We start from the raw sequence: 23170 nt of genomic DNA, 5'->3' as shown, positions 1-23170 counted from the left end.
TCAAGAGTCCCCTTAAAAAATTAGCTCAATCTAATACCTATAAGTGCTCGATCCAATCATCTAAATTTTCATTCAGATTTTCGGGTAATGAAAAGTTAGATGATTAGATCAAGCACCTATAGGTATTGGATTAAGTTGATTTTTTACAGCAATCATTGAAAAAATGTTTTACATTTAATGAATGACTTTGATCATTTGTGTAGGACCCGTGGTAGATTCCACCACAAAATTTGTGCACAAATTATATGTACTAGTAGCATTTCGGCAAAAAAAATGATCCTTAATTATTGTGGCTTATTGGCTTATTCCCAAAAAAGCTTACCCCCGCCTGACACACACACCCTCCCCGACCCCGCTCCGCAGTTTCGAAAATACCACAACACCAAACCACCCCCCAACCAAAAAAAAAAACCCCATTTTCCGTATTTCTTATTTTTTTCCCTGTTTTATTTATTAAATATTATTTATGTGTTCCAATTTTCAATTCTGTTCAATCGGTGCAGAGATCTTGGTTTTTTTTTCTTTTGTTTTTTTTTTTTCATGTTATCGTTGATGGTCATAATGAATTTTCGACTCTAAAGCCTTTCAACAAGCACCCTAAAGCTCCTTATTTAGTTTCAGGTTACTCTTAGGGTGCTCATTGAAAAGTTTTAGGGCCAAAAATTAATTATGACAATAAGATAAAATGATAAAAAAATAAGATCTTTGCACCAGTTCAAACAGATTGAAAATTGAAACACTTTAATTTTTTAACGTATAAGCTATGTAAAAAAATAGGTGTTCCGATTTTTAATCTATTTGAACCGGTGTAAAGATGTTACTTTTGTGATCATTTCATCATAAATGGTTGTAATGAATTTTTGGCTTTAAGACATTTCAATTTGCACTCTAAAAGAAACTTAAAACTAAATAAGGAGCCTTAGGGTGCTCGTTGAAAGGACTTAGAACAAAAAATTTATTATGACCATTGGCATTAAAGATAATATGATAACAAAAATAAAATCTTTGCACAGATTCAACCGGATTGAAAATCGAAACACGCAAATAATATTAAATAACTAAAAACGAAAAAGTATATAAAGATTATTAATGGGAAATGATGTTGAAGGCTTTTGACAGAGGGGTGTGATGCCGGAGGCGGCGTCTGAACGGGTTTTGGAGAATTCCCCCAACTTGGATGTTCTAGCTGTGGAGTCGGTGATGATTGATGAGGTGCCGAAAAGGGTTTGGACTGTGGAGTCGGTGTGTGGCTACGGTGAGATGGTGAGAGGAGAAAAGGATACGGTTCTGTTGGGAAGCCAGAGTAAGTCAAATAGCCAAGGTATTTTGGTAATTTCAGTCCTCTGCAGTGTGGCTTTTTAAGGTTGGCATTTTTAGCCGAATCACTGTGGTTTTTTTTTTTTTTTGACAGAATTGGCGGGAAAGTCGGCTTATTTTTTTGTCCGAACAGCCCCTGATTGTTCCACTTTTTCAAAAAGATACTTTTTGAAAAAGAAGGTAAATTTTAAGGTACGCAAATAATTTTTCTATCAATATGGATCTTGTTTGATAGATCTCAATGAGATCTTTTAAACAGTGTAAAAAAAATTTGAAAATTTATTTTTTATTTCGTTATATTTAAATTTGAAATTATCTTCTTTTTAAAAAAAAAAGAATTTTAGAAAAAGCGGAACAGGGTTGGCTCTGTGGCCCAGCACTATTTTCTCCGTCAAATGTGGTCCAACATTTGATCTACAGCTTTAGCTTGTTGAGCAGGAACCCAAGTCCTATACAAGGAATTTGTTGAAATTAGAAGGTTTTATGAAATAAATAGATTGATGGGCTCAGAAATGGAACTTAATAAAATTGAGTTTGAAAATATCAAGAGAAACCTATTTGCCGTTCCGGTTTCTCAAAAAAAGTACTTTTTGAAAAAGAATGTAATTTTAAGTTCAAAAATTATGTGTTTATGCAAATAATTTTCCTACCAATATAGATCTTGTTTGATAGATCTCATTAAGATTTTTTAAACGGTGCAAAAAAAATTGAAAAAATATTTTTCGTTTTCATTATATTTGAGTTTGAAATTCAAACATTTTGAAAAAAAAGTACTTTTTCTTAAAGTGGAACACCACCTAATGATTGGACAAGCCTTTAGGCTTTAATACATTATAATATGATATAAACTCGTTATTTTGTTGTGTAGCTCGGTTAACTTTGTCCCAATGCATATGCACCCCTATCTAAATATGGAAATGATGATATTAATAACATTGATATTGATTTTGACGTTTCAAAAATTACTGCGGGTGCTCCACAAAATCAATGCTTAATAGGGATTGATTTTGGTACTTTAATTTTAAAGTGCTCTGCCGTAAATTTTGGAGTGCCAAAATCAAAATCCTAATAGTATCTCATGGAAACGGATAGCATTTCTGCCAAAAAATAATGAAATTGCAAGAGGATAGAAAGAGGTATCTTTTTTCTAAATTCAATTGTTTGTCTGTTTTTACTTTTTTTCTATTCGAAAAAGATTGTTCCTCTTTATAAATCAAAGGAAATAGGATAATGATGATGTTCCTTTGATACTCAAGCTTAATAATGCCAATATAAAATATGAGTGTTGCTACAGGGACCGAATTGGGGGACCGAATTCGGACCGACGGCCGCCGGCGGGCCGTCTCCGGCCACCGGACGGCCGATCCGAGCCGTCCAAAAATTCTAAAAAAAAAAACCGACGCGGGAATCAACGTCATCCGAGGTGTGTAGGGTGCTTGATCGGAGCACCCCTTTTCGTGTGTATATGTACATATACACACGAAAAGGGGTGCTCCGATCAAGCACCCTACACACCTCGGATGACGTTGATTCCCGCGTCGGTTTTTTTTTTTAGAATTTTTGGACGGCTCGGATCGGCCGTCCGGTGGCCGGAGACGGCCCGCCGGCGGCCGTCGGTCCGAATTCGGTCCCCCAATTCGGTCCCTGTAGCATTTTTGATAAAATATAGATAGTGGAATAATAATGTGTTCTTAATAAGTTAAAATCTCAAAATATACCCACAATGGGAGACATGACTTTCGAAACGTAAACTATATCTGTATAGGTTATTCTAGTTTTTAGATTTTTCTGTCACAAAGTAAAGGTTGCACTATCTGGATAGTTCAGATGTTATTCCCCCAAAAAATTTGATACTAGGAATTATTGAAATAAATGGTTTCAATAAAAATCAAACAGATTAACAGAGTTTAGAAGATAAAGACTTAATACCCTGTTTAGTTTGGGTTTTGACTTAGAGGTTTCTTAGCCCTTGTTCGGTTTGGGATTTTGAATTTGAGAGAAGAGATAGAAAGAGAAATGAGAGTAATAATTAGGGAGAAAAGTTTTTAGGAATTGTGCGTAGAGAGAAGGTTTGGATGGAGAGATAGATAGAGAAAATTAATTGGAGAACGTGCGTAGGAATTTTGAGTCCCCCAAACGAACGAAATGGGAGGGGCTGTAGTGCAACCATCGCACTATACGGGCACAACACCGTGTAGTGTGGCTAATCCGACCGTCTATCTCGATGTTGAAGGCTTGGATTTGGTCCGAATTTGTACAAATTCTAACCGTCCATTATTTGAATAAAAATTCAAGCCGTCCATTACCGAAACAAACAACCAGATTAGCTGCACTACACGTGTAATGCAGGGTGGGTCCCGAACGGACAAGCCCAACATACACTACATAGTTACACTACATTTTATGTGGGGCCCATTTTGAGTCTTACAAATTTTTTGAAAAATATCCATAAATTCTAAAATATTGTTTTATGAGGTCTTGTAAAAAATTAGCTCCAATGGATATCGGTAAGTATTACTTTTTGATTCGTAGAGATGAAATTGTTCATCTGCGCAGTTTCTTCACTACAAATGTAGAAATGATACTTACCGATATCCGTTAAAGCTGATTTTTTACAGGACCCCATAAAATAATATTTTAAAATTTATTAGTATTTTTTAAAATTTTTCTGAAATTCAAAATAAGCTCCACTTAAAATATAATATAACTATATAGTATAAAAAGATAATGTACATATCTCTGGATTACATAAGGATTCGACCGACTTCAACACACACCCCCACCTCTCATGTGAGGAGTGGGCCCACTCCGAGAAGAGTTTGTATACGTCTATTTGTGTCATTGTGTGTGCGAGTGTGTGGTTTTTTTTTTTTTGTCATGTGCGAGCGTGTGTGGTTGTGGAAGAGTTTCTCAATGCATATGGCACTGGCGGGCTAGTTTTTTTTTTTTTTTTTGATCCGCACTGGCGGGCTAGTTAAAAAGACTTTCCTAGTTGTTACCCGCAGCCACTCATCATTCTCCTCTCAAGAACGTACAGAACCCTACATATCAACTGACTACCCTGTTTCTCTCTCTTCGTCAACAATGGCAGCCACCGCTGCAAACACCTCCCTCTCCTCCTCCATTATCACCAAACCCAAAAGCCCTTTTCCCAGATTTACCCTCCCCATTCCCTCTAATACCCATCCACCCTCCACCGCCCTCCTCCTCCGCCGCCGCCGCCCCCTCCACATCACCAACGTCCTCTCCAACCCCAAACCCACCCCCACCCCCACCCCCACCATTACCGCTTCAACATTCGTTTCCCGATTCGCCCCTGACCAGCCCAGAAAGGGCAGCGACGTCCTCGTGGAGGCCCTCGAGCGCGAAGGCGTCAAAGATGTCTTCGCCTACCCCGGCGGCGCCTCGATGGAGATCCACCAGGCCCTCACGCGCTCCCAAATCATCCGCAACTTCCTCCCCCGCCACGAGCAGGGCGGGATCTTCGCCGCCGAGGGCTACGCACGCGCCTCTGGCCTCCCCGGCGTCTGCATCGCCACCTCCGGCCCCGGCGCCACCAACCTCGTCTCCGGCCTCGCCGACGCCATGCTTGACTCCGTCCCCCTCGTCGCCATCACCGGCCAGGTCCCCAGGAGAATGATCGGCACAGACGCTTTCCAAGAAACCCCAATTGTTGAGGTAACTAGGTCAATCACCAAGCACAATTACCTTGTTCTAGATGTAGAGGATATACCTCGTATTGTTAAAGAAGCGTTCTTTTTAGCTTGTTCCGGCCGGCCTGGCCCGGTTTTGATTGATGTGCCTAAGGATATACAGCAACAGTTAGTGGTGCCCAATTGGGATCAACCCATGAAATTACCTGGGTACGTGGTTAGATTGCCTAAAGAGCCTTTAGATAGTCATTTGGAACAAATTGTTAGGCTTGTATCAGAGTCGAAGAAGCCGGTTTTGTATACGGGTGGTGGGTGTTTGAATTCGAGTGAGGAATTGAGGAGGTTTGTTGAGCTTACGGGAATTCCGGTCACGAGTACTTTGATGGGTCTCGGGGCGTACCCGGTTTCGGATGATATGTCTCTTGGAATGCTTGGGATGCATGGTACTGTTTACGCGAATTATGCGGTTGATAGCAGTGATTTGTTGCTTGCTTTTGGGGTTAGGTTTGATGACCGTGTGACCGGAAAGCTTGAAGCTTTTGCTAGCCGAGCTAAGATTGTTCACATTGATATTGATTCGGCTGAGATAGGGAAGAATAAGCAACCCCATGTGTCGGTTTGCGCGGATGTGAAATTTGCTTTGAGAGGTCTGAATAAGGTTTTGGAGGGTAAAAGAGGTAAGCTTGATTTTTCTGCTTGGAGGAAGGAGTTGAAGGAGCAAAAAATGCTGCACCCGTTGACCTTTAAGACTTTTGGAGATGCTATTCCACCACAGTATGCAATTCAGGTTCTTGACGAGTTAACGAATGGGAATGCGATCATAAGTACTGGTGTTGGGCAGCATCAGATGTGGGCTGCTCAACATTACAAGTACAATAGGCCAAGGCAGTGGCTTACTTCTGGTGGATTGGGGGCCATGGGTTTTGGATTGCCTGCTGCAATGGGAGCCGCTGTTGCTAGACCTGATTCAGTTGTTGTGGACATTGATGGCGATGGGAGTTTTATTATGAATGTCCAAGAGTTGGCAACAATCCGGGTGGAGAATTTGCCTGTTAAGATAATGGTGTTGAATAATCAGCATTTGGGTATGGTTGTTCAATGGGAGGATCGCTTTTACGGTGCTAATAGGGCCCATACGTACTTGGGTAACCCGTCGGATGAGTCAAAAATATTCCCAAATATGTTGAAGTTTGCGGAAGCTTGTGAGATTCCTTCTGCTCGGGTGATGAAGAAGGAAGATCTTAGGGCTGCCATTCAGAAGATGTTGGATACCCCTGGCCCCTATTTGTTGGATGTTATTGTACCACATCAAGAGCACGTCTTGCCTATGATCCCTAGTGGTGGAGCATTCAAAGACATGATTACTGAGGGCGATGGGAGATCAAAATATTGAGCAGCTAAACCAGCAAATCTCCTTCCCGGTTTTGTATTTAGCTACTCTAGGTTTAGCAAAATGGTGTGACCTTGGGTTATTTAATTCCGTGGTATAAGGTATTGTGTTGTTTGTTTCCCATTTAGTTGTAGACTTGTAGTGTTTCCTTTAAAGTCGTCTGTTGTTTTGACACCCCAGCTGTTCCTTTATTGTTAATTTCAATCATCTTGCTTATTTAAAGAAGCTTATGTTATTCAGCAGATTTGTTCGAATTTTTTGATTGCTGTTTTTGTCATACCCTTTTGGATACGATGACGTGTATCGGACAAATTTAGATTAGCGCAGGAGTTCATGTCAATAATCCCTTCGTAATCTTGTGTTTCTCAACTCGAGTATCCCTACTGTATATAAAGCACGAGTGCAGTTCCTTCCACCGTATGTTTTGTGATTGGTTTTTTGGTACGGCGATTTGTCCGAAATGCCCTAGCTCTATTTTGGTATGTACTTGACTTCAGAGCCGCAGCGTTTTATGCCACAATTTTGTGAAAACGACATTTCTTTTCATTCCTTTTTTGGTTGTGGCAAGGTTTTATTCTTCACCCTGCCCCCCTATCTCTCTGTGCGAAGGTGGAGTTACCGAGGAGAATGGCAAAGCGTCACCAAGAAAGGCCGCTTTAGTTTCTGATCACATTGGTTTTGCTCGGTTTGGTTTCTGCCAGAATCCATTGTTCGACAATAGGTACATAAGTTATTTAGACCTCTGATGTTTGGTTCTTTTTGCCCTCTTTTTTAGGGTTATGCTTCTTGTATCTGCTCTATGGTTTATGATTCTTGGCCTTGGGGTTATCTTCTGGGACGGAAACAGCATTATTGTTCTTTGCTGCTCTGCATTTCCAGTCGATTTCTATTCTGAAAATGTATACACTAGCTAATCTCTTTCTCCCCCTCTCCATAGCTCTCACTGAAATTGGGTTAGTAAGGTGAAGAACATCCAAAAATTAGGGCTTTCATGAATTTCATGTTTTGGGTGTTTTTTGGACTGTAGGTTTGCTTATATTTTCTGATATATGAATGATTTAATTTCTTGGAATATCCTTGCATTTCCTGCATCATCAGAGCTGAATGTTTTCGCCGAATTTTCTTTCAACGTTTTGTGACAACTGGTGCATGTAATGATGGTTCTTGACCGTGGAAGGGCCAACGTTTCATGGTAGATCCAATGTCCTCTGTTGATTTGAATCTTTTTTTTGTTGTTTCGTAACACTGGTGAAAAACAGAGAAGTTTAGGCTCTCCAATACTGCATCTTCTCTCAGTCCCAAAATGGAGCTTCTGTTGTTTTTCACATGAAATCATAAATTTCGAGTTAAGGTAGCATAGGTGGTTAATTCTATAACTTTCGAGATTTGATTTTAGTATAAACTGCATAATAATGGGTGCCAGGTGCTTGATTAATGGCCTCATTGAGTATGCGAATGGTGGTTAATTGTTTTCCTTTTTGGCCTCGTTGAGTATGCTTTGCGCGCAGTCGCCTCACTAGTGGTGTTGAAAGATAGAAATAAGGATGAACTGGTTAAAGTTACCAATTCGGCAAGGTTTTGGGTTATGTCCCGACTTCTTTTTCCTGTCACAACAATCAAAGATATAAGTAGACTGTAGGTTAGATTTAGTAACTGGTGTAAATGATACCGACTTATATCGGATGAAACCCAAGAAACCTTGATCATCGATTACAGGGCTAACTATGGAAACTCAGCATGACAACCTACGTATTGCAGTTTAGGAATGGGATGGGATTGATTTAACAACGCTCGATTATATACGGAGATGCGTAGTTAGTTGAAACACAAAAGGGTTTCGAGACTCCTGACAACTGGGGAGTTCGAAGTACTTGAGATCACAATCACTAGCCTTTTGCTAGCTTTGTGAGTGCACAAAACTTGATTTGCCATAACAAGTATACCAGTAATTCTTTGGATTTGAAATTGTTGTTGTTACTTACCGTATTTATTGCGAAGTCATTAACGCATCATGTGTCCTAATGTTGTACTTCGTAGTGACTCGGGGAAAACAATAGTTATAGAATGTAATCTTTTAACTACTAATGTAGCAGCGCCTGATCCAAAAAAAGATGTAGCAGTACCTAGACTGATTAAGTGGGAATAAGTCAATTTTCCTCCTCGTTAGACGATTCACAATGCGATCACTCTCCAACCAATTACGGATAGTGGCAGTGATCAGGTTGTTTGGTCTTTTGGCTTTCGTTGGATCTGCAAGTGGTAGGTTTAGGAGGTAAAACAGTTTGGAAGATTAGGACCCGGAATTTGCATCAGAATCTTGGGAAAACATGGAAGAACTCTGGGAGACAGAATTAATGTCCGAAGAGCTGGAGTTCAGCAGTTGCTGTGTGAATATCGGATGACTGAAGGAAATGAGGAAATAATAGACGCAAGTCATCAAGTTATGTGCTTATAAATTGTAGAGTCGTACTAATGTCGAGGGCGTCCAGAAGTGTGCAAAACTATATGCGTTGGTTTGATTCTGTTCTAAGGAAGTATCGTACGGGAGAGAGAGGCGCCAGGGGGGCATCAGCTAATAACAGGAACGCAAAGAAGAGGGACATGTACAAAAACACAATGACAGAAGACCCTCCGCAAAATGTAACTCTTCTATGAAATCGATGAACACAATATCACTCTTGAGCCAAAAGTGTAAAAGATCAGACGCCTTAAGTTTATGAGTCGCCATTTATACATCCTCAAAGGTCTTTTCCTCTCCCTCCACAACCACCAAATCAAGCAAAAGAGTGCAATCCTCCCCAAGCTTCTTCAGTGTAAAAACTGAAAAGTTTTCATATTGGGGTGTTTATTGTGGATCTCAGTGGCTTGAAAAACTTGTTCCTTTTCTAGAGCAACCTGGTTTCAGCCGAATATAATCTGGAGCTGGTTAATGTTCTTAAATCACCATGGAAGAATTAGTTTCAGTCCCTCGACCGTACACCAACTATCAAAATTCAGAGACACCGTCCTTGCTAACCCAAAGCAATGGATCCAGTGCTGATTCTATTGGTGAGGAATATTAGGTTTGGCAGGACTTCCCTTTACAATGAGCTATCTTATAGGGCAGCATTCTAAACTGTAATCATGCAAATGACTGTAGATTTCAACACATAGTATGTATATACTTTTACGCTCGTACAAATACCCTTAAGTTCTGTGCCTAAGCTGAGCCTGTCGTCGCGTCAAACGATTTTCTTCTAACCAGAAGGCATGTGATCTTTGAAGGATGGGCATGTGTATTATCAGGGCTGCACAACACAAAATCTGGCCTATGGAGTGCGAGGTTCAACCGGTCCTCTCCCACAACCAAACCAGTCGCATCAAGCAGGACGTGCCATGAATTCCTATGAGCTTCAGACACCCAATGCATTGAGTACTGTGTCCCATTCACATCTGCCGGGAAAGAAAACAACCCCTTTGGACTTTGCTTACATTTCCTCCTAAAATACTGGCTGAGTTGTGATCCCTTGATCCTCAAATCCAACCAAGTTTCTGGAGCTGAGATCACTTTCGAGTCCTTGTAACTAGCAAACTCCCTTATGTAATCGTTTTCTTCCGTGACTATAGTCATGTAGAAATTTCCCCTGAAGAAGGGGTAGCTCTCCCCTACCAACATCATGGCATCTTTGTAGTTTGGGGTGAAGAGCACAAGGTACTCTTCATTCGGTAATCCACAGTGCTTCAAAACTTTGTTTCGTGCTTGGATCTCAGGAATCGAGATGAAGCTACCTGGAAAGGATGATTTTTTGGTTAAAATTTCAAGCAATCTCGATGGCTCCAACTGGGTTTTGTCTAGACCCGGGAGGTTGCTTCCTAATGATGGCGCGGACGATGAGTCTCTGAAACTGCTCCTAGGCGATTTTCGCTTCTCGTCTGGAGAGGGCTCTGAATGCTCTTCTTTGATGCAGAGGTTATAGAGGTTAGTCTTTTCTCCTCCTTCAACAAGCGCATTGGAGTACTCTGGGTACTTTGCGAGAACATATTGTTCTACATATTGCATTTCTGTTGGTGTGATTGGACCAGACCACCTTAGGTCGAGGCCGTGGAGTGTCGATATGGCTTCGGCTACTATGTGGGCAGGAATCACTGTGTGGGCTTTCTGTTTCACAATCAAAGACAACTCTTTTAATCAGAACTTGAAACTAGATAATTTTCCAGGTGATTGCTAGAAACAGAAATGACTTAGGATTTAGAATTACCTTGATAACCAGGCTGCTTGGTCTGCCATTCTTGATTGGTGATTTGGGAAAAGTAGCAAACAGGGATTTCCTCAGTTCTGTTTCTACTGTTGCCTGCTTTTTTAAACAGTATTCTTGTTAGACCATATTATTCATCAGCCCTTTGGATTGTGAAGTGTGATGAGAAAGGGAAATGAGCCAATCAGAATATATTATTCTCGTTCGTTTCTCTCCATTTCTCAAGTGAAACTCTAATCCTTTTTTCTTTTCTTACCAAATCTCATCTCAAGTTGTATAGAAGGCTGAAGAACAAAACAATAGAGTAGAAGTATGAGGAAATCTTTCTGGAAATTGATTTCTCACCTTAGATCCTTTAGGCAATATGATCTGTTCCTCGGGTTTCCTCACCATCATGTTGATCCTCTTCACCTCTCCCAATTGTGAAGACACAGCTTACTTTCTGCTGATAACCGAAACATAGGAAGAAAGTGTCAAGAAAGCGGGAGAAAAGAGGAACCTCAACAAAGAGGAAAGGAGAAAAGTGATGCGGTAGTGGTCAAGTGGTAAGCACCAGGCAGTCTCGTGCATTTGACAAGGGTTGGACATTCACTAGTCACTGACTATAACTAACAGTGCTAACTTTCGTTGAGAAAAAAATCAAAGAGGAAACGAGAGAAGAGAAACTAGAGGAAAAGGGTTAACTTCATAAAACTTCCTTGTTTGTTGGAGAAATGGATTTGGATCGTGGTATTAAAAAAGTCGACTGAAGCTGCTGAGAAGAAACATGGGAATACATTAGACATATACAGACCAAGTCCAAAACCTCTGAGGAATAATACTAATCTGCTCCACCCCGGAGAGGGAGGGAGGGAGCATTGTAGTCCCTTTCAAGAGGAAGCTCATACTGGACCCGGGGGCTCTGCTGCGCAGAAGGCGCAGCAGCCCCTACCCAGTACCAATAAACGTCGCTGTTTGGTGAAAAAAAAATCCTAACACCTACCATTTGCAATCCTATGGAGCAGAAACGTGATTATGAAAGCCTTAAAGATAAAATTTAATTATGGCTCTTTGGAATAATATAATCAGAATAATAATATCTTTGTACCGGTTCAAACGGAGTGAAAATTGGAGTACTTAATTTTTTAACCATATTTTTTAATATATAACCGTCTCAAAAAAATTAAATGTTAAACTTTTCACTCCGTTTGAATCGGTGTAAAGATCTTATTCTTCTGATCATATTATTCTAAAATGCCGTAATTCATTTTTATCTCTAGGGCTCTTATATGAAGTATATGCTCTTTATTTAGGACCATGTAGAGCAGAAATGTGATTATGAGAGCCCTGTAAACAACAATTAATTATAACTTTTTAGAATAATATGATAATAATAACAAAATTATTGCACCGATTCAAACGGAGTGAAAATTTGAACACTTAAAGTTTTTTTAGACGGTTATATATTAAAATATATGGATAAAAAATTAAGTATTCTAATTTTCACTCCGTTTGAACCGGTATAAAGATGTTATTATTCTGATCATATTATTCTAAAGAGCCATAATTAAATTTTGTCTTTAAAGCTCTCATAATCACGTTTCTGCTCCATAGGATTGCAACCGGAAGGTTTTGAATTTTTTTTCAATCAAAACGGGGACGTATTGGTACTGGGGGTAGGGGCTGCTGCGCCTCTCTGGGCAGCAGAGCCCCCGGGTCCGCTCATACTGGGTTAGACTTGCATAAAAACTAACTCCTTATAGAAGTCTAATGGTATTAACTAAGATAATTCGCTTTCAATCCAGCAATGTAAGCTATTAGTGGCATTTTTATTGTTTCAAACAGTGCAATTGGTCATTTAACTATGTACGGCCATATATGGTTTGTTTTTGTTTGGGAGTATAAACTAATTAATAAGTTCTGTTCTATTAGTAGTTAACTAATCCATATAATCTTTCTTGATACATAGTCGATCTTAAGTCTAAAGTAACATTTTAGTAGTTTTAAATTCAAAAACTTCTTTCTGCAGATGTAGCAGTTACAATTATCGTCCATAACATTCTATAAGCAATGCGTATGATTGGATCCAAGAATCTAATCTTTTTAAATGATTGAGCGCTTCAATTTGAGTCCTTCCTCTTAACGGTTGAGTTCACTCTAAAACTCAAGTACTTTGAAAGTAAATCTAACAATGATAACTTAAACTACATTAGTTTTTGATCATGCCAGATTTTGCTGGTTGTTCTTTTTATGATTTTCTATGTTTTTAGTTTATCTTTGATCTCCATAGTTCTTACCTTTGCCATAAAATATGTTTGGCACATCTACATCAAGGAAAATGTCGCAGCATTTCCCTTTAATCAAAGGGACCAAGATTATCTGACAAGGAATTTCAAGGAAAATTATATCATGGACATATAGAGGCCTAGTCAATTAATAAAAGCCATATAGTGATCATTCTATTTTTTTTTTGAAATAGTTTCTCTCACAGCCGTGAAACCGTCACAACCAGCTAAGCATAGTTTACCTCTCGTTTTCTGAAGAACTAGTCGGAGAGACAAGTGTGTGGACCCGACGTACGATTGTAAGTGAATAGAGTAATGCTTCGAGACACTGAATAATCTTGTCTTGTTTTCCTCACAATGGTAGGACTCCGCGGTCAAGCATGCACCTATTCAAAGCTAACCCGCTTATTGAACTTGTGAGTCGGGTCGTGGGATTTTACGATATGCTTTGCCCAAACAATCCGGAAAACGTGATTGGATCACATAATTATCAAAATAAGGGTAGATTAGCTAGCTTGACACCGTACAACATTTCATCGTAAACGGCCTTGGTAAAAGCAATCCGCTGTTGTTAATGTAGTTTTGAAGCCATTTGTATGGCCTCAATTTATGTCTAAAGTGTATCACTACGCTAAATCGGGGGTTTAACGCGGGCAATAGATTAGATTGACTTTAAGGGACCTACTATTCTAGGAGTGCAATGCTACGGTAATCATACTTTGTAACTGCATTTTGGATGTGATGCGTCGTGAATGTATTGGTAAAGTAGACAAGAAGTGAGGTGCATTCTATCTGTGTATTAGCGACACATCGCATAGTATGCAAAATGTAATCGCCAAAATATTAGTTTTATTCGAGATACGTGATAGGCGGTCCGATAGACGAGGTGGCTGCAGAGCAGGTAGGGGAACCTGAAATATACTTCGTCTGCTAACTGCAAATTATCAACGTGGCCTCAAGCAGATTCCACAACCAGTAAGGTTTTACGTTCGAAACCTCTCAGGTGTGATCAACTCCTTTGGGGTCAGTCCATATAGACCTTCGCTCTGGGTTTAAATGGGGCCCCCGCTAGTGGACGGTGAAATTAGTCAATGTGCGCGTAATCCATGGACAACTTGCTGTCATGTTGGTCATCATATGAACGTGATCCAGGAGAGCATGCAATAATGTCTGCGTATCATCGCGAAATTACACATAATAATGCAACTGGAATATGATTGTAGACCCAACTAACCGAAAATATCGACGAGAAAATTGCTGATTTTTAAGGAAAAAATAAAAAATCAGATTTCCAAAGCCACTGTTGGAATAACACAACAAACTTGGAGGCAAGTCTACTTGAAAACAACATGGCAACTACCTCTTAACCTTCTTCAGCTTCACTCATTTTTCTACCAAACTTGAACCAAAACCATCCAACAGAAATGTACAACCAACCTGTGAATGAGTGCCAACACCCAAAGCCAGAGCATTTTCAGCAAATGATTAACACATTCAACATGTTAAATCCACAAGCTAAAACCTGAAACAAAAGCAAAACCCATCACTTCTTTTTCACTCCAGAAGGTTCTGAGCCCATAAAACTAAGCCCCACCTTTTCTACCCTTTGATGAGATGCTGCAGCTGTGGTGGTAACTGAAAAGAAAGTAGCAAAATGCCCCCAGAGACATCTCCATGCCATCCTAGTGTCACACCCACAAGACAACTCCTACCTCGAGAGCCACCCGGATCACAAGCCCGGCAACACCAGCCTCCCCGCCACCAGTACCACTACCGAGGAGGAACAAAGCCGATGACAATCCCCAAAACGAAGCTCATTCTCGTCCTCGTTTTCTCCCTCTCGGGGATCTCCATCCTCAGGCTTCTAAAAATTTCTGCCATTTCGTCTTTTTCTTCTCCTCTTGCTGCTGCTTGGCCCCGGAATCGTCTAAGCCCGTTGAAGAGCCAGCCTTTTCCCTCCACCACTGCCACCCCCCTCACTGAGAAAGAATTTCACCTTCTGTCAAATCTCATTTCCCTTAAAGCCCCTTGCAACCTCCTTGTTTTTGGTCTTGAACAGCCATATATAAACCTCTCAAGAATCAATTCAGGTGGCAACACAGTATTTCTAGAGGACAACCCGGAGAAAATGAAAACAATCAAAAGAAATTCCAACCATACCAGGATTTACAGAGTTGCGTACGAGACACGTGCTAGAGATGCTTACAAGCTGCTGAAGCACGCGAGAAAAAACCCTGCTTGTGGGATGTACTCGGGATCACTCAGACAATCAAATTGTTCTCTAGCTTTGACAAAGTTACCAAAGGAAGTGTACAAGCGAAAGTGGGATGTGGTGGTAGTGGATGGACCGAGGGGTGATACAGAAGATGCACCAGGCAGAATGGCTGCAATCTACACGGCTAGTGTGATAGCAAGGAATGGGAACATGACAGACGTGGTAGTCCACGATGTTGATCGAATCATCGAGAGGTGGTTTGCTTGGGAGTTCTTGTGCGACGAGAACTTGGTTTATTCGAAAGGAAAACTGTGGGGTTTTAGGATAGCAGGCAACTCAAAATCTACGTCATTTTGCGCTGCCAAAACAATACTAATAGAGTAATCGCAGCAATCTTTTTGTGATTGGTTGTATATCTAGTTAGCATACTTTACCAGAAAACATGGGCCTTGATCGAAAAGATACGTACCAGCTCTACAGCATGTTTTTGAAGGAACAATAAATCGAAGCTTTGGCTTACTGCCATGTATTTACAGGAAGATGGTATCAGCTGAAGCAAGACAGCAGCTTCAGAAAGCTTGAAGAAAAAAAAATTAGAAATCTGATGTGCAGTGTAGACTTATGGCTGGGTAAATTAGCTGAACGAGCTGAGCAATTGATTGTTTTAAGTTTGGTTTGAAAATTTGAGGACCTTTAAAAATATGTCGAGCTTAGCTTGTTAATGGGGTGAGGCAATCGTAAATGAGTATTAATTTAGTCAAACATAACCCTTTCTCAAGAAGCTTGATTTTTTTTTTTTGTAAATTGTAAGACGAACGAGCCAAGTAGTAGCTTATTTGAGCTTCGTTTGCTTATATAACAAACAGATCTTGATCGATCTTTTAACCACTCAAACTCTAGTAGCTAAGTAGCTCTATGCGCAGTATCGTCAAAGGGTGCAGCAATAGAAGTTTCCACCAATTGCAGGAGTTAAGCACCGCACTTAGGAGGAGCTCATACAATTGTAACTTGTCAGAAAATGCGTAAACGAAACAAATACAGCGCGCGTAAATCGGATTGGGTGGTTGTTTAAGCATTTCAGAGAAAGAAAATAGGAGTTTGCAAGAACCTTTTTCGAATTAATTTTCGAAAATTGCATCTGAAAATATGAGCCAAACATGATGCAAGACCACTTGTTCTGAACTACTAAATGGGATTTTTAAGTGTTGTGTAATAATACCCTGTTATGTTTCAACCCGATTAGCTCCTCTGTAATACTTTTTTTGACCTTCTGTATAGGCTGGAATAATACTCATTTTGCGTTTTGTTTTAGATATGAAGGAATTTACCTCAAGTGTCTCAACTAATCCTATTCCTCTTCGCTTGATCAGAGCAATCTACGGTCCAAGTATCATACAATATTGATGCAGCTTGTATGTCAAATGGGGCTCTCATTTATGTTTACTATTTTGTTCATCCTACTGTTTTGTCGAGGGATCGAGTTGCTCCGATATCAAAGTAATCATGAGCTAAACATTTCTTATATCCATCTGCCATCTGCATTTTCCTTTCCCTTGTTGCATATTCATGTGTGCATCAATCTCTTCGTGTCTCTATGTTTGTGAGCAATTAATTATGCATATAGTCTTGTGAAACTGCTTTGGGAGGGGCTGTACTCGATAGGGATTGGTACAAGGTGGGCGTAAGTTGGCTCGGGACACCTTTGCATTACAAAAAAAGAAGAAGTTGTGCAACAATATATCAGCACTTCCCTATCATATTTAGGATTGAAGCATCTTTTATATCGGTACTAATTTTAGAGACCGGACTGGGGTGTTATTGTACTCATGAAAAAACACACTCCGCGAACCATCAGTGTGGTCGAAGGACTTTGAGTTTGAACTCTGTTGTGGATTACATTGCTTAGATTTGATTTGATTGTCGCAAGAGATCACACAAATTCAAACAACCCAAGTGTTGGCTTTTCTAGCAATGCTGTGTAACCATTCCCAATTTCAGATGGTTGCATGTTTTCAAGGCCGGCCCTGAGGTAAGCCCTGCAAGACCTCGGTTTTAGGCAACCCTCGGCTGGAGCAACCCAAAATATAAATAAAAATAAAGTTATATTATAAAATTTAAAAAGTTTCCTGTAATGGCACGAGGCTTTGCTTGGTGCAATGTTCAATGGCGTATTGCCAAAGTACCAATAATACTTGGTTCAACTCCCGGTGTGCCCTCCTGTTTCTTTTTTTTCCCTCCATTTTTTTTCCATCCATACGTGATAATATTTAATGAAAAAAAGAGTCATAATTAAAATAAATCGAGCAAGTTAACACGATTTTTATTTTTATCTTCCAACTACCATTTCGCAAGAACATATCAGACCAAATAAAACGGATTTTTTTTATATGTTATTAAAGCTAAAAAGTCATAGTTAAAATAAATCGAGCAAGATAACACGGTTTTTTTCTTTTTTGATAATATTAAAGCTAAAAATCGAGCAAGATAACACGGGTTTTTTTTTTGATAATATTAAAGCTAAAAAATATGTAATTTTGATTTTTTTTTTGTACTTGAATATTTATTTTTTTTAATTTTATATGACTTAATAGTAAGTCAGCAATAAAGTATAAAATTGGGTTAGGACAATTCAAATGTCTGGACCGGCCATGCATGTTTTGAGAAGTATTTGAAACCATGATATCAGCTTTCCCACCTTCAAAAGCAAGTGTGGCTTTTTCTCTGGATTGGATTTGAAATGACTTGACTCAACAATCTTGACCATTCAACATTTGGTTCTTCCATAATCCAAACCCAGTTTAGAAAAATGTTTTTTTATTTTTTATTTTGTCAATTGATAGAAGAGATCATTTTTACATTAGATATGAAGTACATAGTACAAATCCGGGGCACTACATCAATTGTGAGAGTCCACGAGACAACCAAACCTAACAACTCAACCAATACAAGAAATAAGCGACTTGAACTCCTGACCTCCTAGTGAGATGCAAGAGTCCTGGCCGACCGTTGAAAAATGTTGAATCAGTCCAATTCTCTGTGGAAGTATCACTTCCTCTTCCACACAATTGTTATATACCAAAACAAAGTCCTCACATGAACAAAGCAAATACTCCACTATTCTTGTCCCCCCATATTTCTCAAAGTGTCCTGCTGCAACCATCCAAATCCTTATCATGATTCTTGTACTGCAACTCCAAGAGTTAATCGAGTGGGAGCATGACAAAAAACTTTCGAGACAGCTAAAAATTTGTCCTGCCGTCAATGTCAAGGTCTTGACTCTTGAGATTACTTAAAGGTGCTTTCAAGTTGCTTCGAAGCTGCCATTATCAGAGTAAAAATCTTGTACTGCAATTTGTTACATCCATAAAATTTGATACTGTTTTTTTTGCTAATCAAAAAGGAAGGCTGGGGAGACCAGCATAGTTCACCCTCCTTGGGCGTGACCACAGGGAACACACCCACTCTAATGTTCGAATTTGAGCCATAGCTAACCCGACCAGGAAGGAAATATTTGTCCATCACCATGTCGTAGGACCCGTTTCTAGAACCCCACCAAAATGCAAGTGGACATGAGTCTCCCACAACCCAACCATATGGTCCTAAGTCGACTCGAACTTAGAACCAGTGGGAGGGGGAGAGTTTTACCCGGCCGCCTCAACCACTTCAACTACCACCCCGGTGGTGTAAATCTTGATATACTTAAACAGTACTATCATATAGTAGTATACTGGTGGGTCTGCTTTGTAGGGCTTAATGATTGTCTGGTCTAAGAACAGATCAGTCTACCAAAGTCTGTTCATGTAAGAAGGATACCATGTGTGATGTTCCATGAGTCATATAAGGTTGTATACAACTATACAAGGACTCAAATATGGATCTTGTTCATGCTGCAGGTAAATACTCGTAGTATGAGTAGAATTAATTATGTAATGACGTCCGGACAATTTGAAAGGACAAATGTGTTAAGGATTTGTCATAATGACTCACTTTGATCATGTCTCCCCCAAGAGGTCCTACATCTTTTTAATCATGCATGGCGTTGAATTTTCAGCATGAATTGATAGCTCTTGAAATTCTCTGAATGTCTCCAAAATGAAAGATTACAAGGAATCTATATAGGACCCTGTTTCAAAACCTGTTTTTTCAAGACTTCGCCCCCCCCCCCCCCAAAAAAAAAAAAACAGAAGAAGAAGAAAATAACCCTTTTTTTTATATTTTAGAACCATTGGAAATCACAGTTTCAAATTCTCGAAAAAAATCCACTCCTAGTAAAAGCAACCAGCATTAAAAATATTGAGCATTTCTGTTTCCGAAGAAAATTCTGAAAATGCTCGACCTACAAAATAATTGGCAGCGTAAGATTATTTATTTATTTTTTTCACGGCAAAAGGATGAAGAAGTAGGCGACCAGTTATAGTAACCTTCCTAAAGGTAATCATGAAAAATCTAGCTCTGCAGTGGGCCTGGGAGGGACCATTTACCCATAGTTTCTACTTTCTAGTTTCTACCGCACCTCCCAAGGCTAGTGGGGCACAACCATGCTAATAGCTAGGGTTGCAAGGCACGAATTACGTCATCACACGTCTCAAACCTGCACCACCATAAGGGTGAGTTGTTTAATACTGGACTACCAACCCGATTGATAGCACCATATGATTACGATAAGCAGAGCTAAACCAATTAGATGCTCTTAAGAAAATGTGCCTTTTGCAATGACTTGATATTTGAAAAGCTCGTAACGATCCATTGCCCCCCACTAGAGATTATGATATGAATATTATTGAAATGAAGCCATGCCCTTGACAGGATACCTTTCTCCATCTGGGTAAGATGGAGACAAACACCCGGAGGGGTCGGCCAAGTGGCCTTCGCTTGGGACTTATGGGTTTGCTCCCTCTTAAGATCTCATATTCGATTCTCCTCGATCGTCAGCAACTCTTGGACCACCTCATCTTGTGGAAAGGGCTGTAGGGATTAGTCCGAGATGCGCGCAAGTTGGCTCGGGATACCCGGTATTACAAAGAAAAACATGGAGACAAACGAAGGGAATCCCATTTCTGAAGCGACACCTTGAATGGATCATGCTTTGTTCACTCCCTCCTCTGAACAAATGCTACCATCTGAAAAAAATGTGTTTCTTTTTTCTTGTGTTGGGATTCCGGACATGACTAGTGGGGGGGAGTGGTTTTGTTTTCTGAATTATTATCAGCTAGAGTTAAGAACTTGGATACAAATTTTGTCACAGCAATTGTGTTTTTTCCTCTTGTTGTTGGATGATGAATTGGTTTGCATTTCTTTGTTGCGATTCATTTGCCTTTTTCTTTCCACATCAAATTAAAGGTTCTGAAACTTGACCACTTTCCGAGCTTGACTCGTTCGGTTCGCGTCCTGAGTCCTCGTGAGGGGCAAGGGTCCTGTCCAGTGTCGGCTCCAACCAGTCTGGTCCAATTTTGGATAATATGTGCGGCTCTTTTCAGGCCCACAATAATGATTGGAGCCATTCATTTTTTAGAGCTCGTCGAGAACATTGACCATGTCATAAATCATGTTGATGATTGGATATCGTTCGATATGATTTCGAAATACGATAGATGGATTAACTAGATTCGAACTTATAGCTTTAGATTATACACTTCAAATTATAGTAGAAGCAGATACAATTATTTGATTATACTGTATATGACTGGAAACTATGATCAATCTACAGTAAATTTGGAAGAAATATTTACTGTGCAAAATTAAAATCAGCTTTTAAATCATTTATAAAAATTCAAAATTCGATCCGAAAAGCAGCTGAAACTTGGCTTCTCTAAAATTATATTTTAGACCATTTTTTAACTTCTAAAGAATCCCACAATTCCAAAATCTATTGATAGAAAGTTTCGACAAATTATCACGTTACAATAGTCTAGGAGTACCACCACGTAGTACTCTACACCTCTTTACAATCACAAATACTTGTGGGTCTACCACTAAGTAGTATATGGATTCCACAGAAACGTGTGGTAGTAAGTGATCGTATCACATGACGGTACACCCGAACTATTGAATAATTAATCAACACTAACGATATTTTATTGCTTGAAAGATTAAAATTCTCCACAATTTTGGGGATTTTCCCCAACCCATTTCAGTAATTGATGAATGTTTTATTTCCTTGTGCTCATAAATGATCTCAGCTGGATTTGTTTGGCACCTTATTAAACTCATAATCCTGGAATTTTTTTCCTAGTCAATCACAATAGATAAGATCATGCCAAATTAAGACTTTAATTATTGACTTTATAATTCATACTTTTTTATAAAAAGGATCCAAAAATGAGCCTACACAATAGAGAGGAACCCCATGGGGGCAAATGGGCGTCCACAAACTGGACAAACCATTAGAGAGGACGATCAGTACACAATATGTGCAGCTCTATTTCAAACTTGCCTAGCGAGATCAGGTCCGTCGAAAATAAAACTAATACTAAGCAAATGACCAACATATCTTTAGAATGATCGAGATGGTTTTATTGATGATTTTGAACCTCCGGTTATTTACCTATGTCTCGGTCGATACTATCCGAGACTATCTGATATAGGCCGTTATATGACCGTATCACCGATACTATTACGTTTTGGTGATTTAAAACCCTCGTTACCTTCTTAAAGATGAACGTAATCATTTATATATGGTTCCAATACACCAATGAATATTTTGTCAGGTTAGCAATTAATTTAACACATATGGATGAATAAATTCAGAGAGTTGGTTATCAGGGGGCCATCTCCTTTATTGGAGAAATTCTTGGTTGCAAAATGGGTACCACTTGGTACCCTTGGCGTACATTTGGATTGTCCAAAAATGTAACCGACAGTTTAGATTAAAAGTATCAAAATTTAAAAAAAAAGAGAAAAAAAAAGGAAAAGTGCGCGTGTTTCAATCCAGACTGTTGGTCGAATTTTTGGATGGTCCGAATGTACGCGAAGAATACCACGTCAGCCGTACCCTATTTGAATTTCTCCCTTTATTAATGAACTGATTGATTGTATATTGCAGCAAACTGGGCTTAGATGCCCTCCTGTTTTGTCAAACATCTGAGATAAGGTGTGAATTACATATGTTTACTTTTGGGTGCAAATTTACTTATGGAACACCCTCCCAAAAGAGAAAAAATGACACCCACAGAAACATGGAGATATAGGTGGTTGATTTTGAAGTCTCAACAAACAAAATATCACTAAACCTTCACGTACGTCGATGGTTTACTGTGGCTTTGATAATTCCTTAGAACTGCGCTATACACACAGATAAATAGGTAACAGATCTTGCACAGATTTTTGTGTGGAATCCACTACGGGTCTCACACAAACAATTCAACCCGTTCATTAAATGTAAAATACTTTTCCAAGGGCCCTTACGAAAAATCAGCTCAATTCGATATCTATAGATACTCAATCCAATCATCAAACTTTTCATTCGATTTTCAGAATAATGAAATGTTAAATGATTGGATCAAGTACCTATAAGTATCGTATTGAGCTAATTTTTCATGGGGGGACTTGAAAAAATATTTTACATTTAATGAACGACTCGGATTGTTTGTGTGAGACCCGTAGTGGGCCCCACACAAAAATCTGTGCGGGATCTGTGTACAACAAGTCTGTGTCAACAGACTTATTGGACTTGAATATAGTTGTCCTCTCCTTGTTGATAAATAAGGGCATCCCGACCAAGTTACGCATATCTCAATTGATCCCTAATTGGGACGCATCGCACCGTATAAACTAGCTTCACGAGAGTTGATAGCATTTGAGATGCTCCGGACCTGAGATCTTGGAGTCTGCTCCCCTTAAATCGCTCCCTAATTTTGTCCTTTCGAATGTAATCATGGTTAGATTGAGAGGCCAATCCATTGCCATGGATGAAGTTCCAAAATCAACCAATTTGCTGGTTTCATGCACATTCTGGCAGTGAGGTTGGGGGCAAAATCTGATAAGTAATGCCAAATTCCTTTCTTTCTTTCTTTCTTTTTTTAAAGAAGAGATGAAAGAAATGCAAACATTACCCAACAGTGCTGGCCTATGTTCAAATGTCTCCGCGCAGTGTATGC

At 39.5% G+C, this 23170-nt stretch overlaps 3 protein-coding genes across 3 annotated transcripts; 2 read left to right on the top strand and 1 right to left on the bottom strand.

The window, feature by feature from the left end:
* Positions 1-4260: 4260 nt before the first annotated feature.
* Positions 4261-6602, top strand: LOC131335170 (acetolactate synthase 1, chloroplastic). The gene has a single exon (XM_058370414.1). The coding sequence runs from the start codon at positions 4402-4404 to the stop codon at positions 6361-6363; it is 1962 nt and encodes a 653-aa protein (XP_058226397.1). The 5' UTR covers positions 4261-4401; the 3' UTR covers positions 6364-6602.
* A 1669-nt stretch (positions 6603-8271) lies between these two features.
* LOC131335171 (uncharacterized) lies at positions 8272-11446 on the bottom strand. Its single transcript, XM_058370415.1, has 3 exons — positions 10941-11446; positions 10599-10691; positions 8272-10498 (listed from the first exon to the last, which is right to left on the bottom strand). Exons 1-3 carry the CDS (start codon positions 10989-10991, stop codon positions 9560-9562), a joined length of 1083 nt encoding a protein of 360 aa, XP_058226398.1. The 5' UTR covers positions 10992-11446; the 3' UTR covers positions 8272-9559.
* A 2728-nt stretch (positions 11447-14174) lies between these two features.
* Positions 14175-15841, top strand: LOC131335172 (glucuronoxylan 4-O-methyltransferase 1). Its single transcript, XM_058370416.1, has one exon. The coding sequence runs from the start codon at positions 14514-14516 to the stop codon at positions 15456-15458; it is 945 nt and encodes a 314-aa protein (XP_058226399.1). The 5' UTR covers positions 14175-14513; the 3' UTR covers positions 15459-15841.
* Positions 15842-23170: the final 7329 nt, after the last annotated feature.

This window comes from Rhododendron vialii, chromosome 8a (genome assembly GCF_030253575.1).
Source record: "Rhododendron vialii isolate Sample 1 chromosome 8a, ASM3025357v1".
NCBI lineage: Eukaryota > Viridiplantae > Streptophyta > Magnoliopsida > Ericales > Ericaceae > Rhododendron > Rhododendron vialii.
Note: the sequence above shows the minus strand (reverse complement) of the source record. Positions and strands in the feature narration are given on the sequence as shown.

Coding starts and splice junctions, on each gene's coding strand:
- LOC131335170 (XM_058370414.1), top strand. CDS start 4,402: ATGGCAGCCACCGCTGCAAACACCTCCCTCTCCTCCTCCATTATCACC.
- LOC131335172 (XM_058370416.1), top strand. CDS start 14,514: ATGCCCCCAGAGACATCTCCATGCCATCCTAGTGTCACACCCACAAGA.
- LOC131335171 (XM_058370415.1), bottom strand. CDS start 10,991: ATGATGGTGAGGAAACCCGAGGAACAGATCATATTGCCTAAAGGATCT. Junction 10,692..10,940: donor TATTGCCTAAAGGATCTAAG/GTGAGAAATCAA, acceptor TTAAAAAAGCAG/GCAACAGTAGAAACAGAACT. Junction 10,499..10,598: donor CAAGCAGCCTGGTTATCAAG/GTAATTCTAAAT, acceptor ATTGTGAAACAG/AAAGCCCACACAGTGATTCC.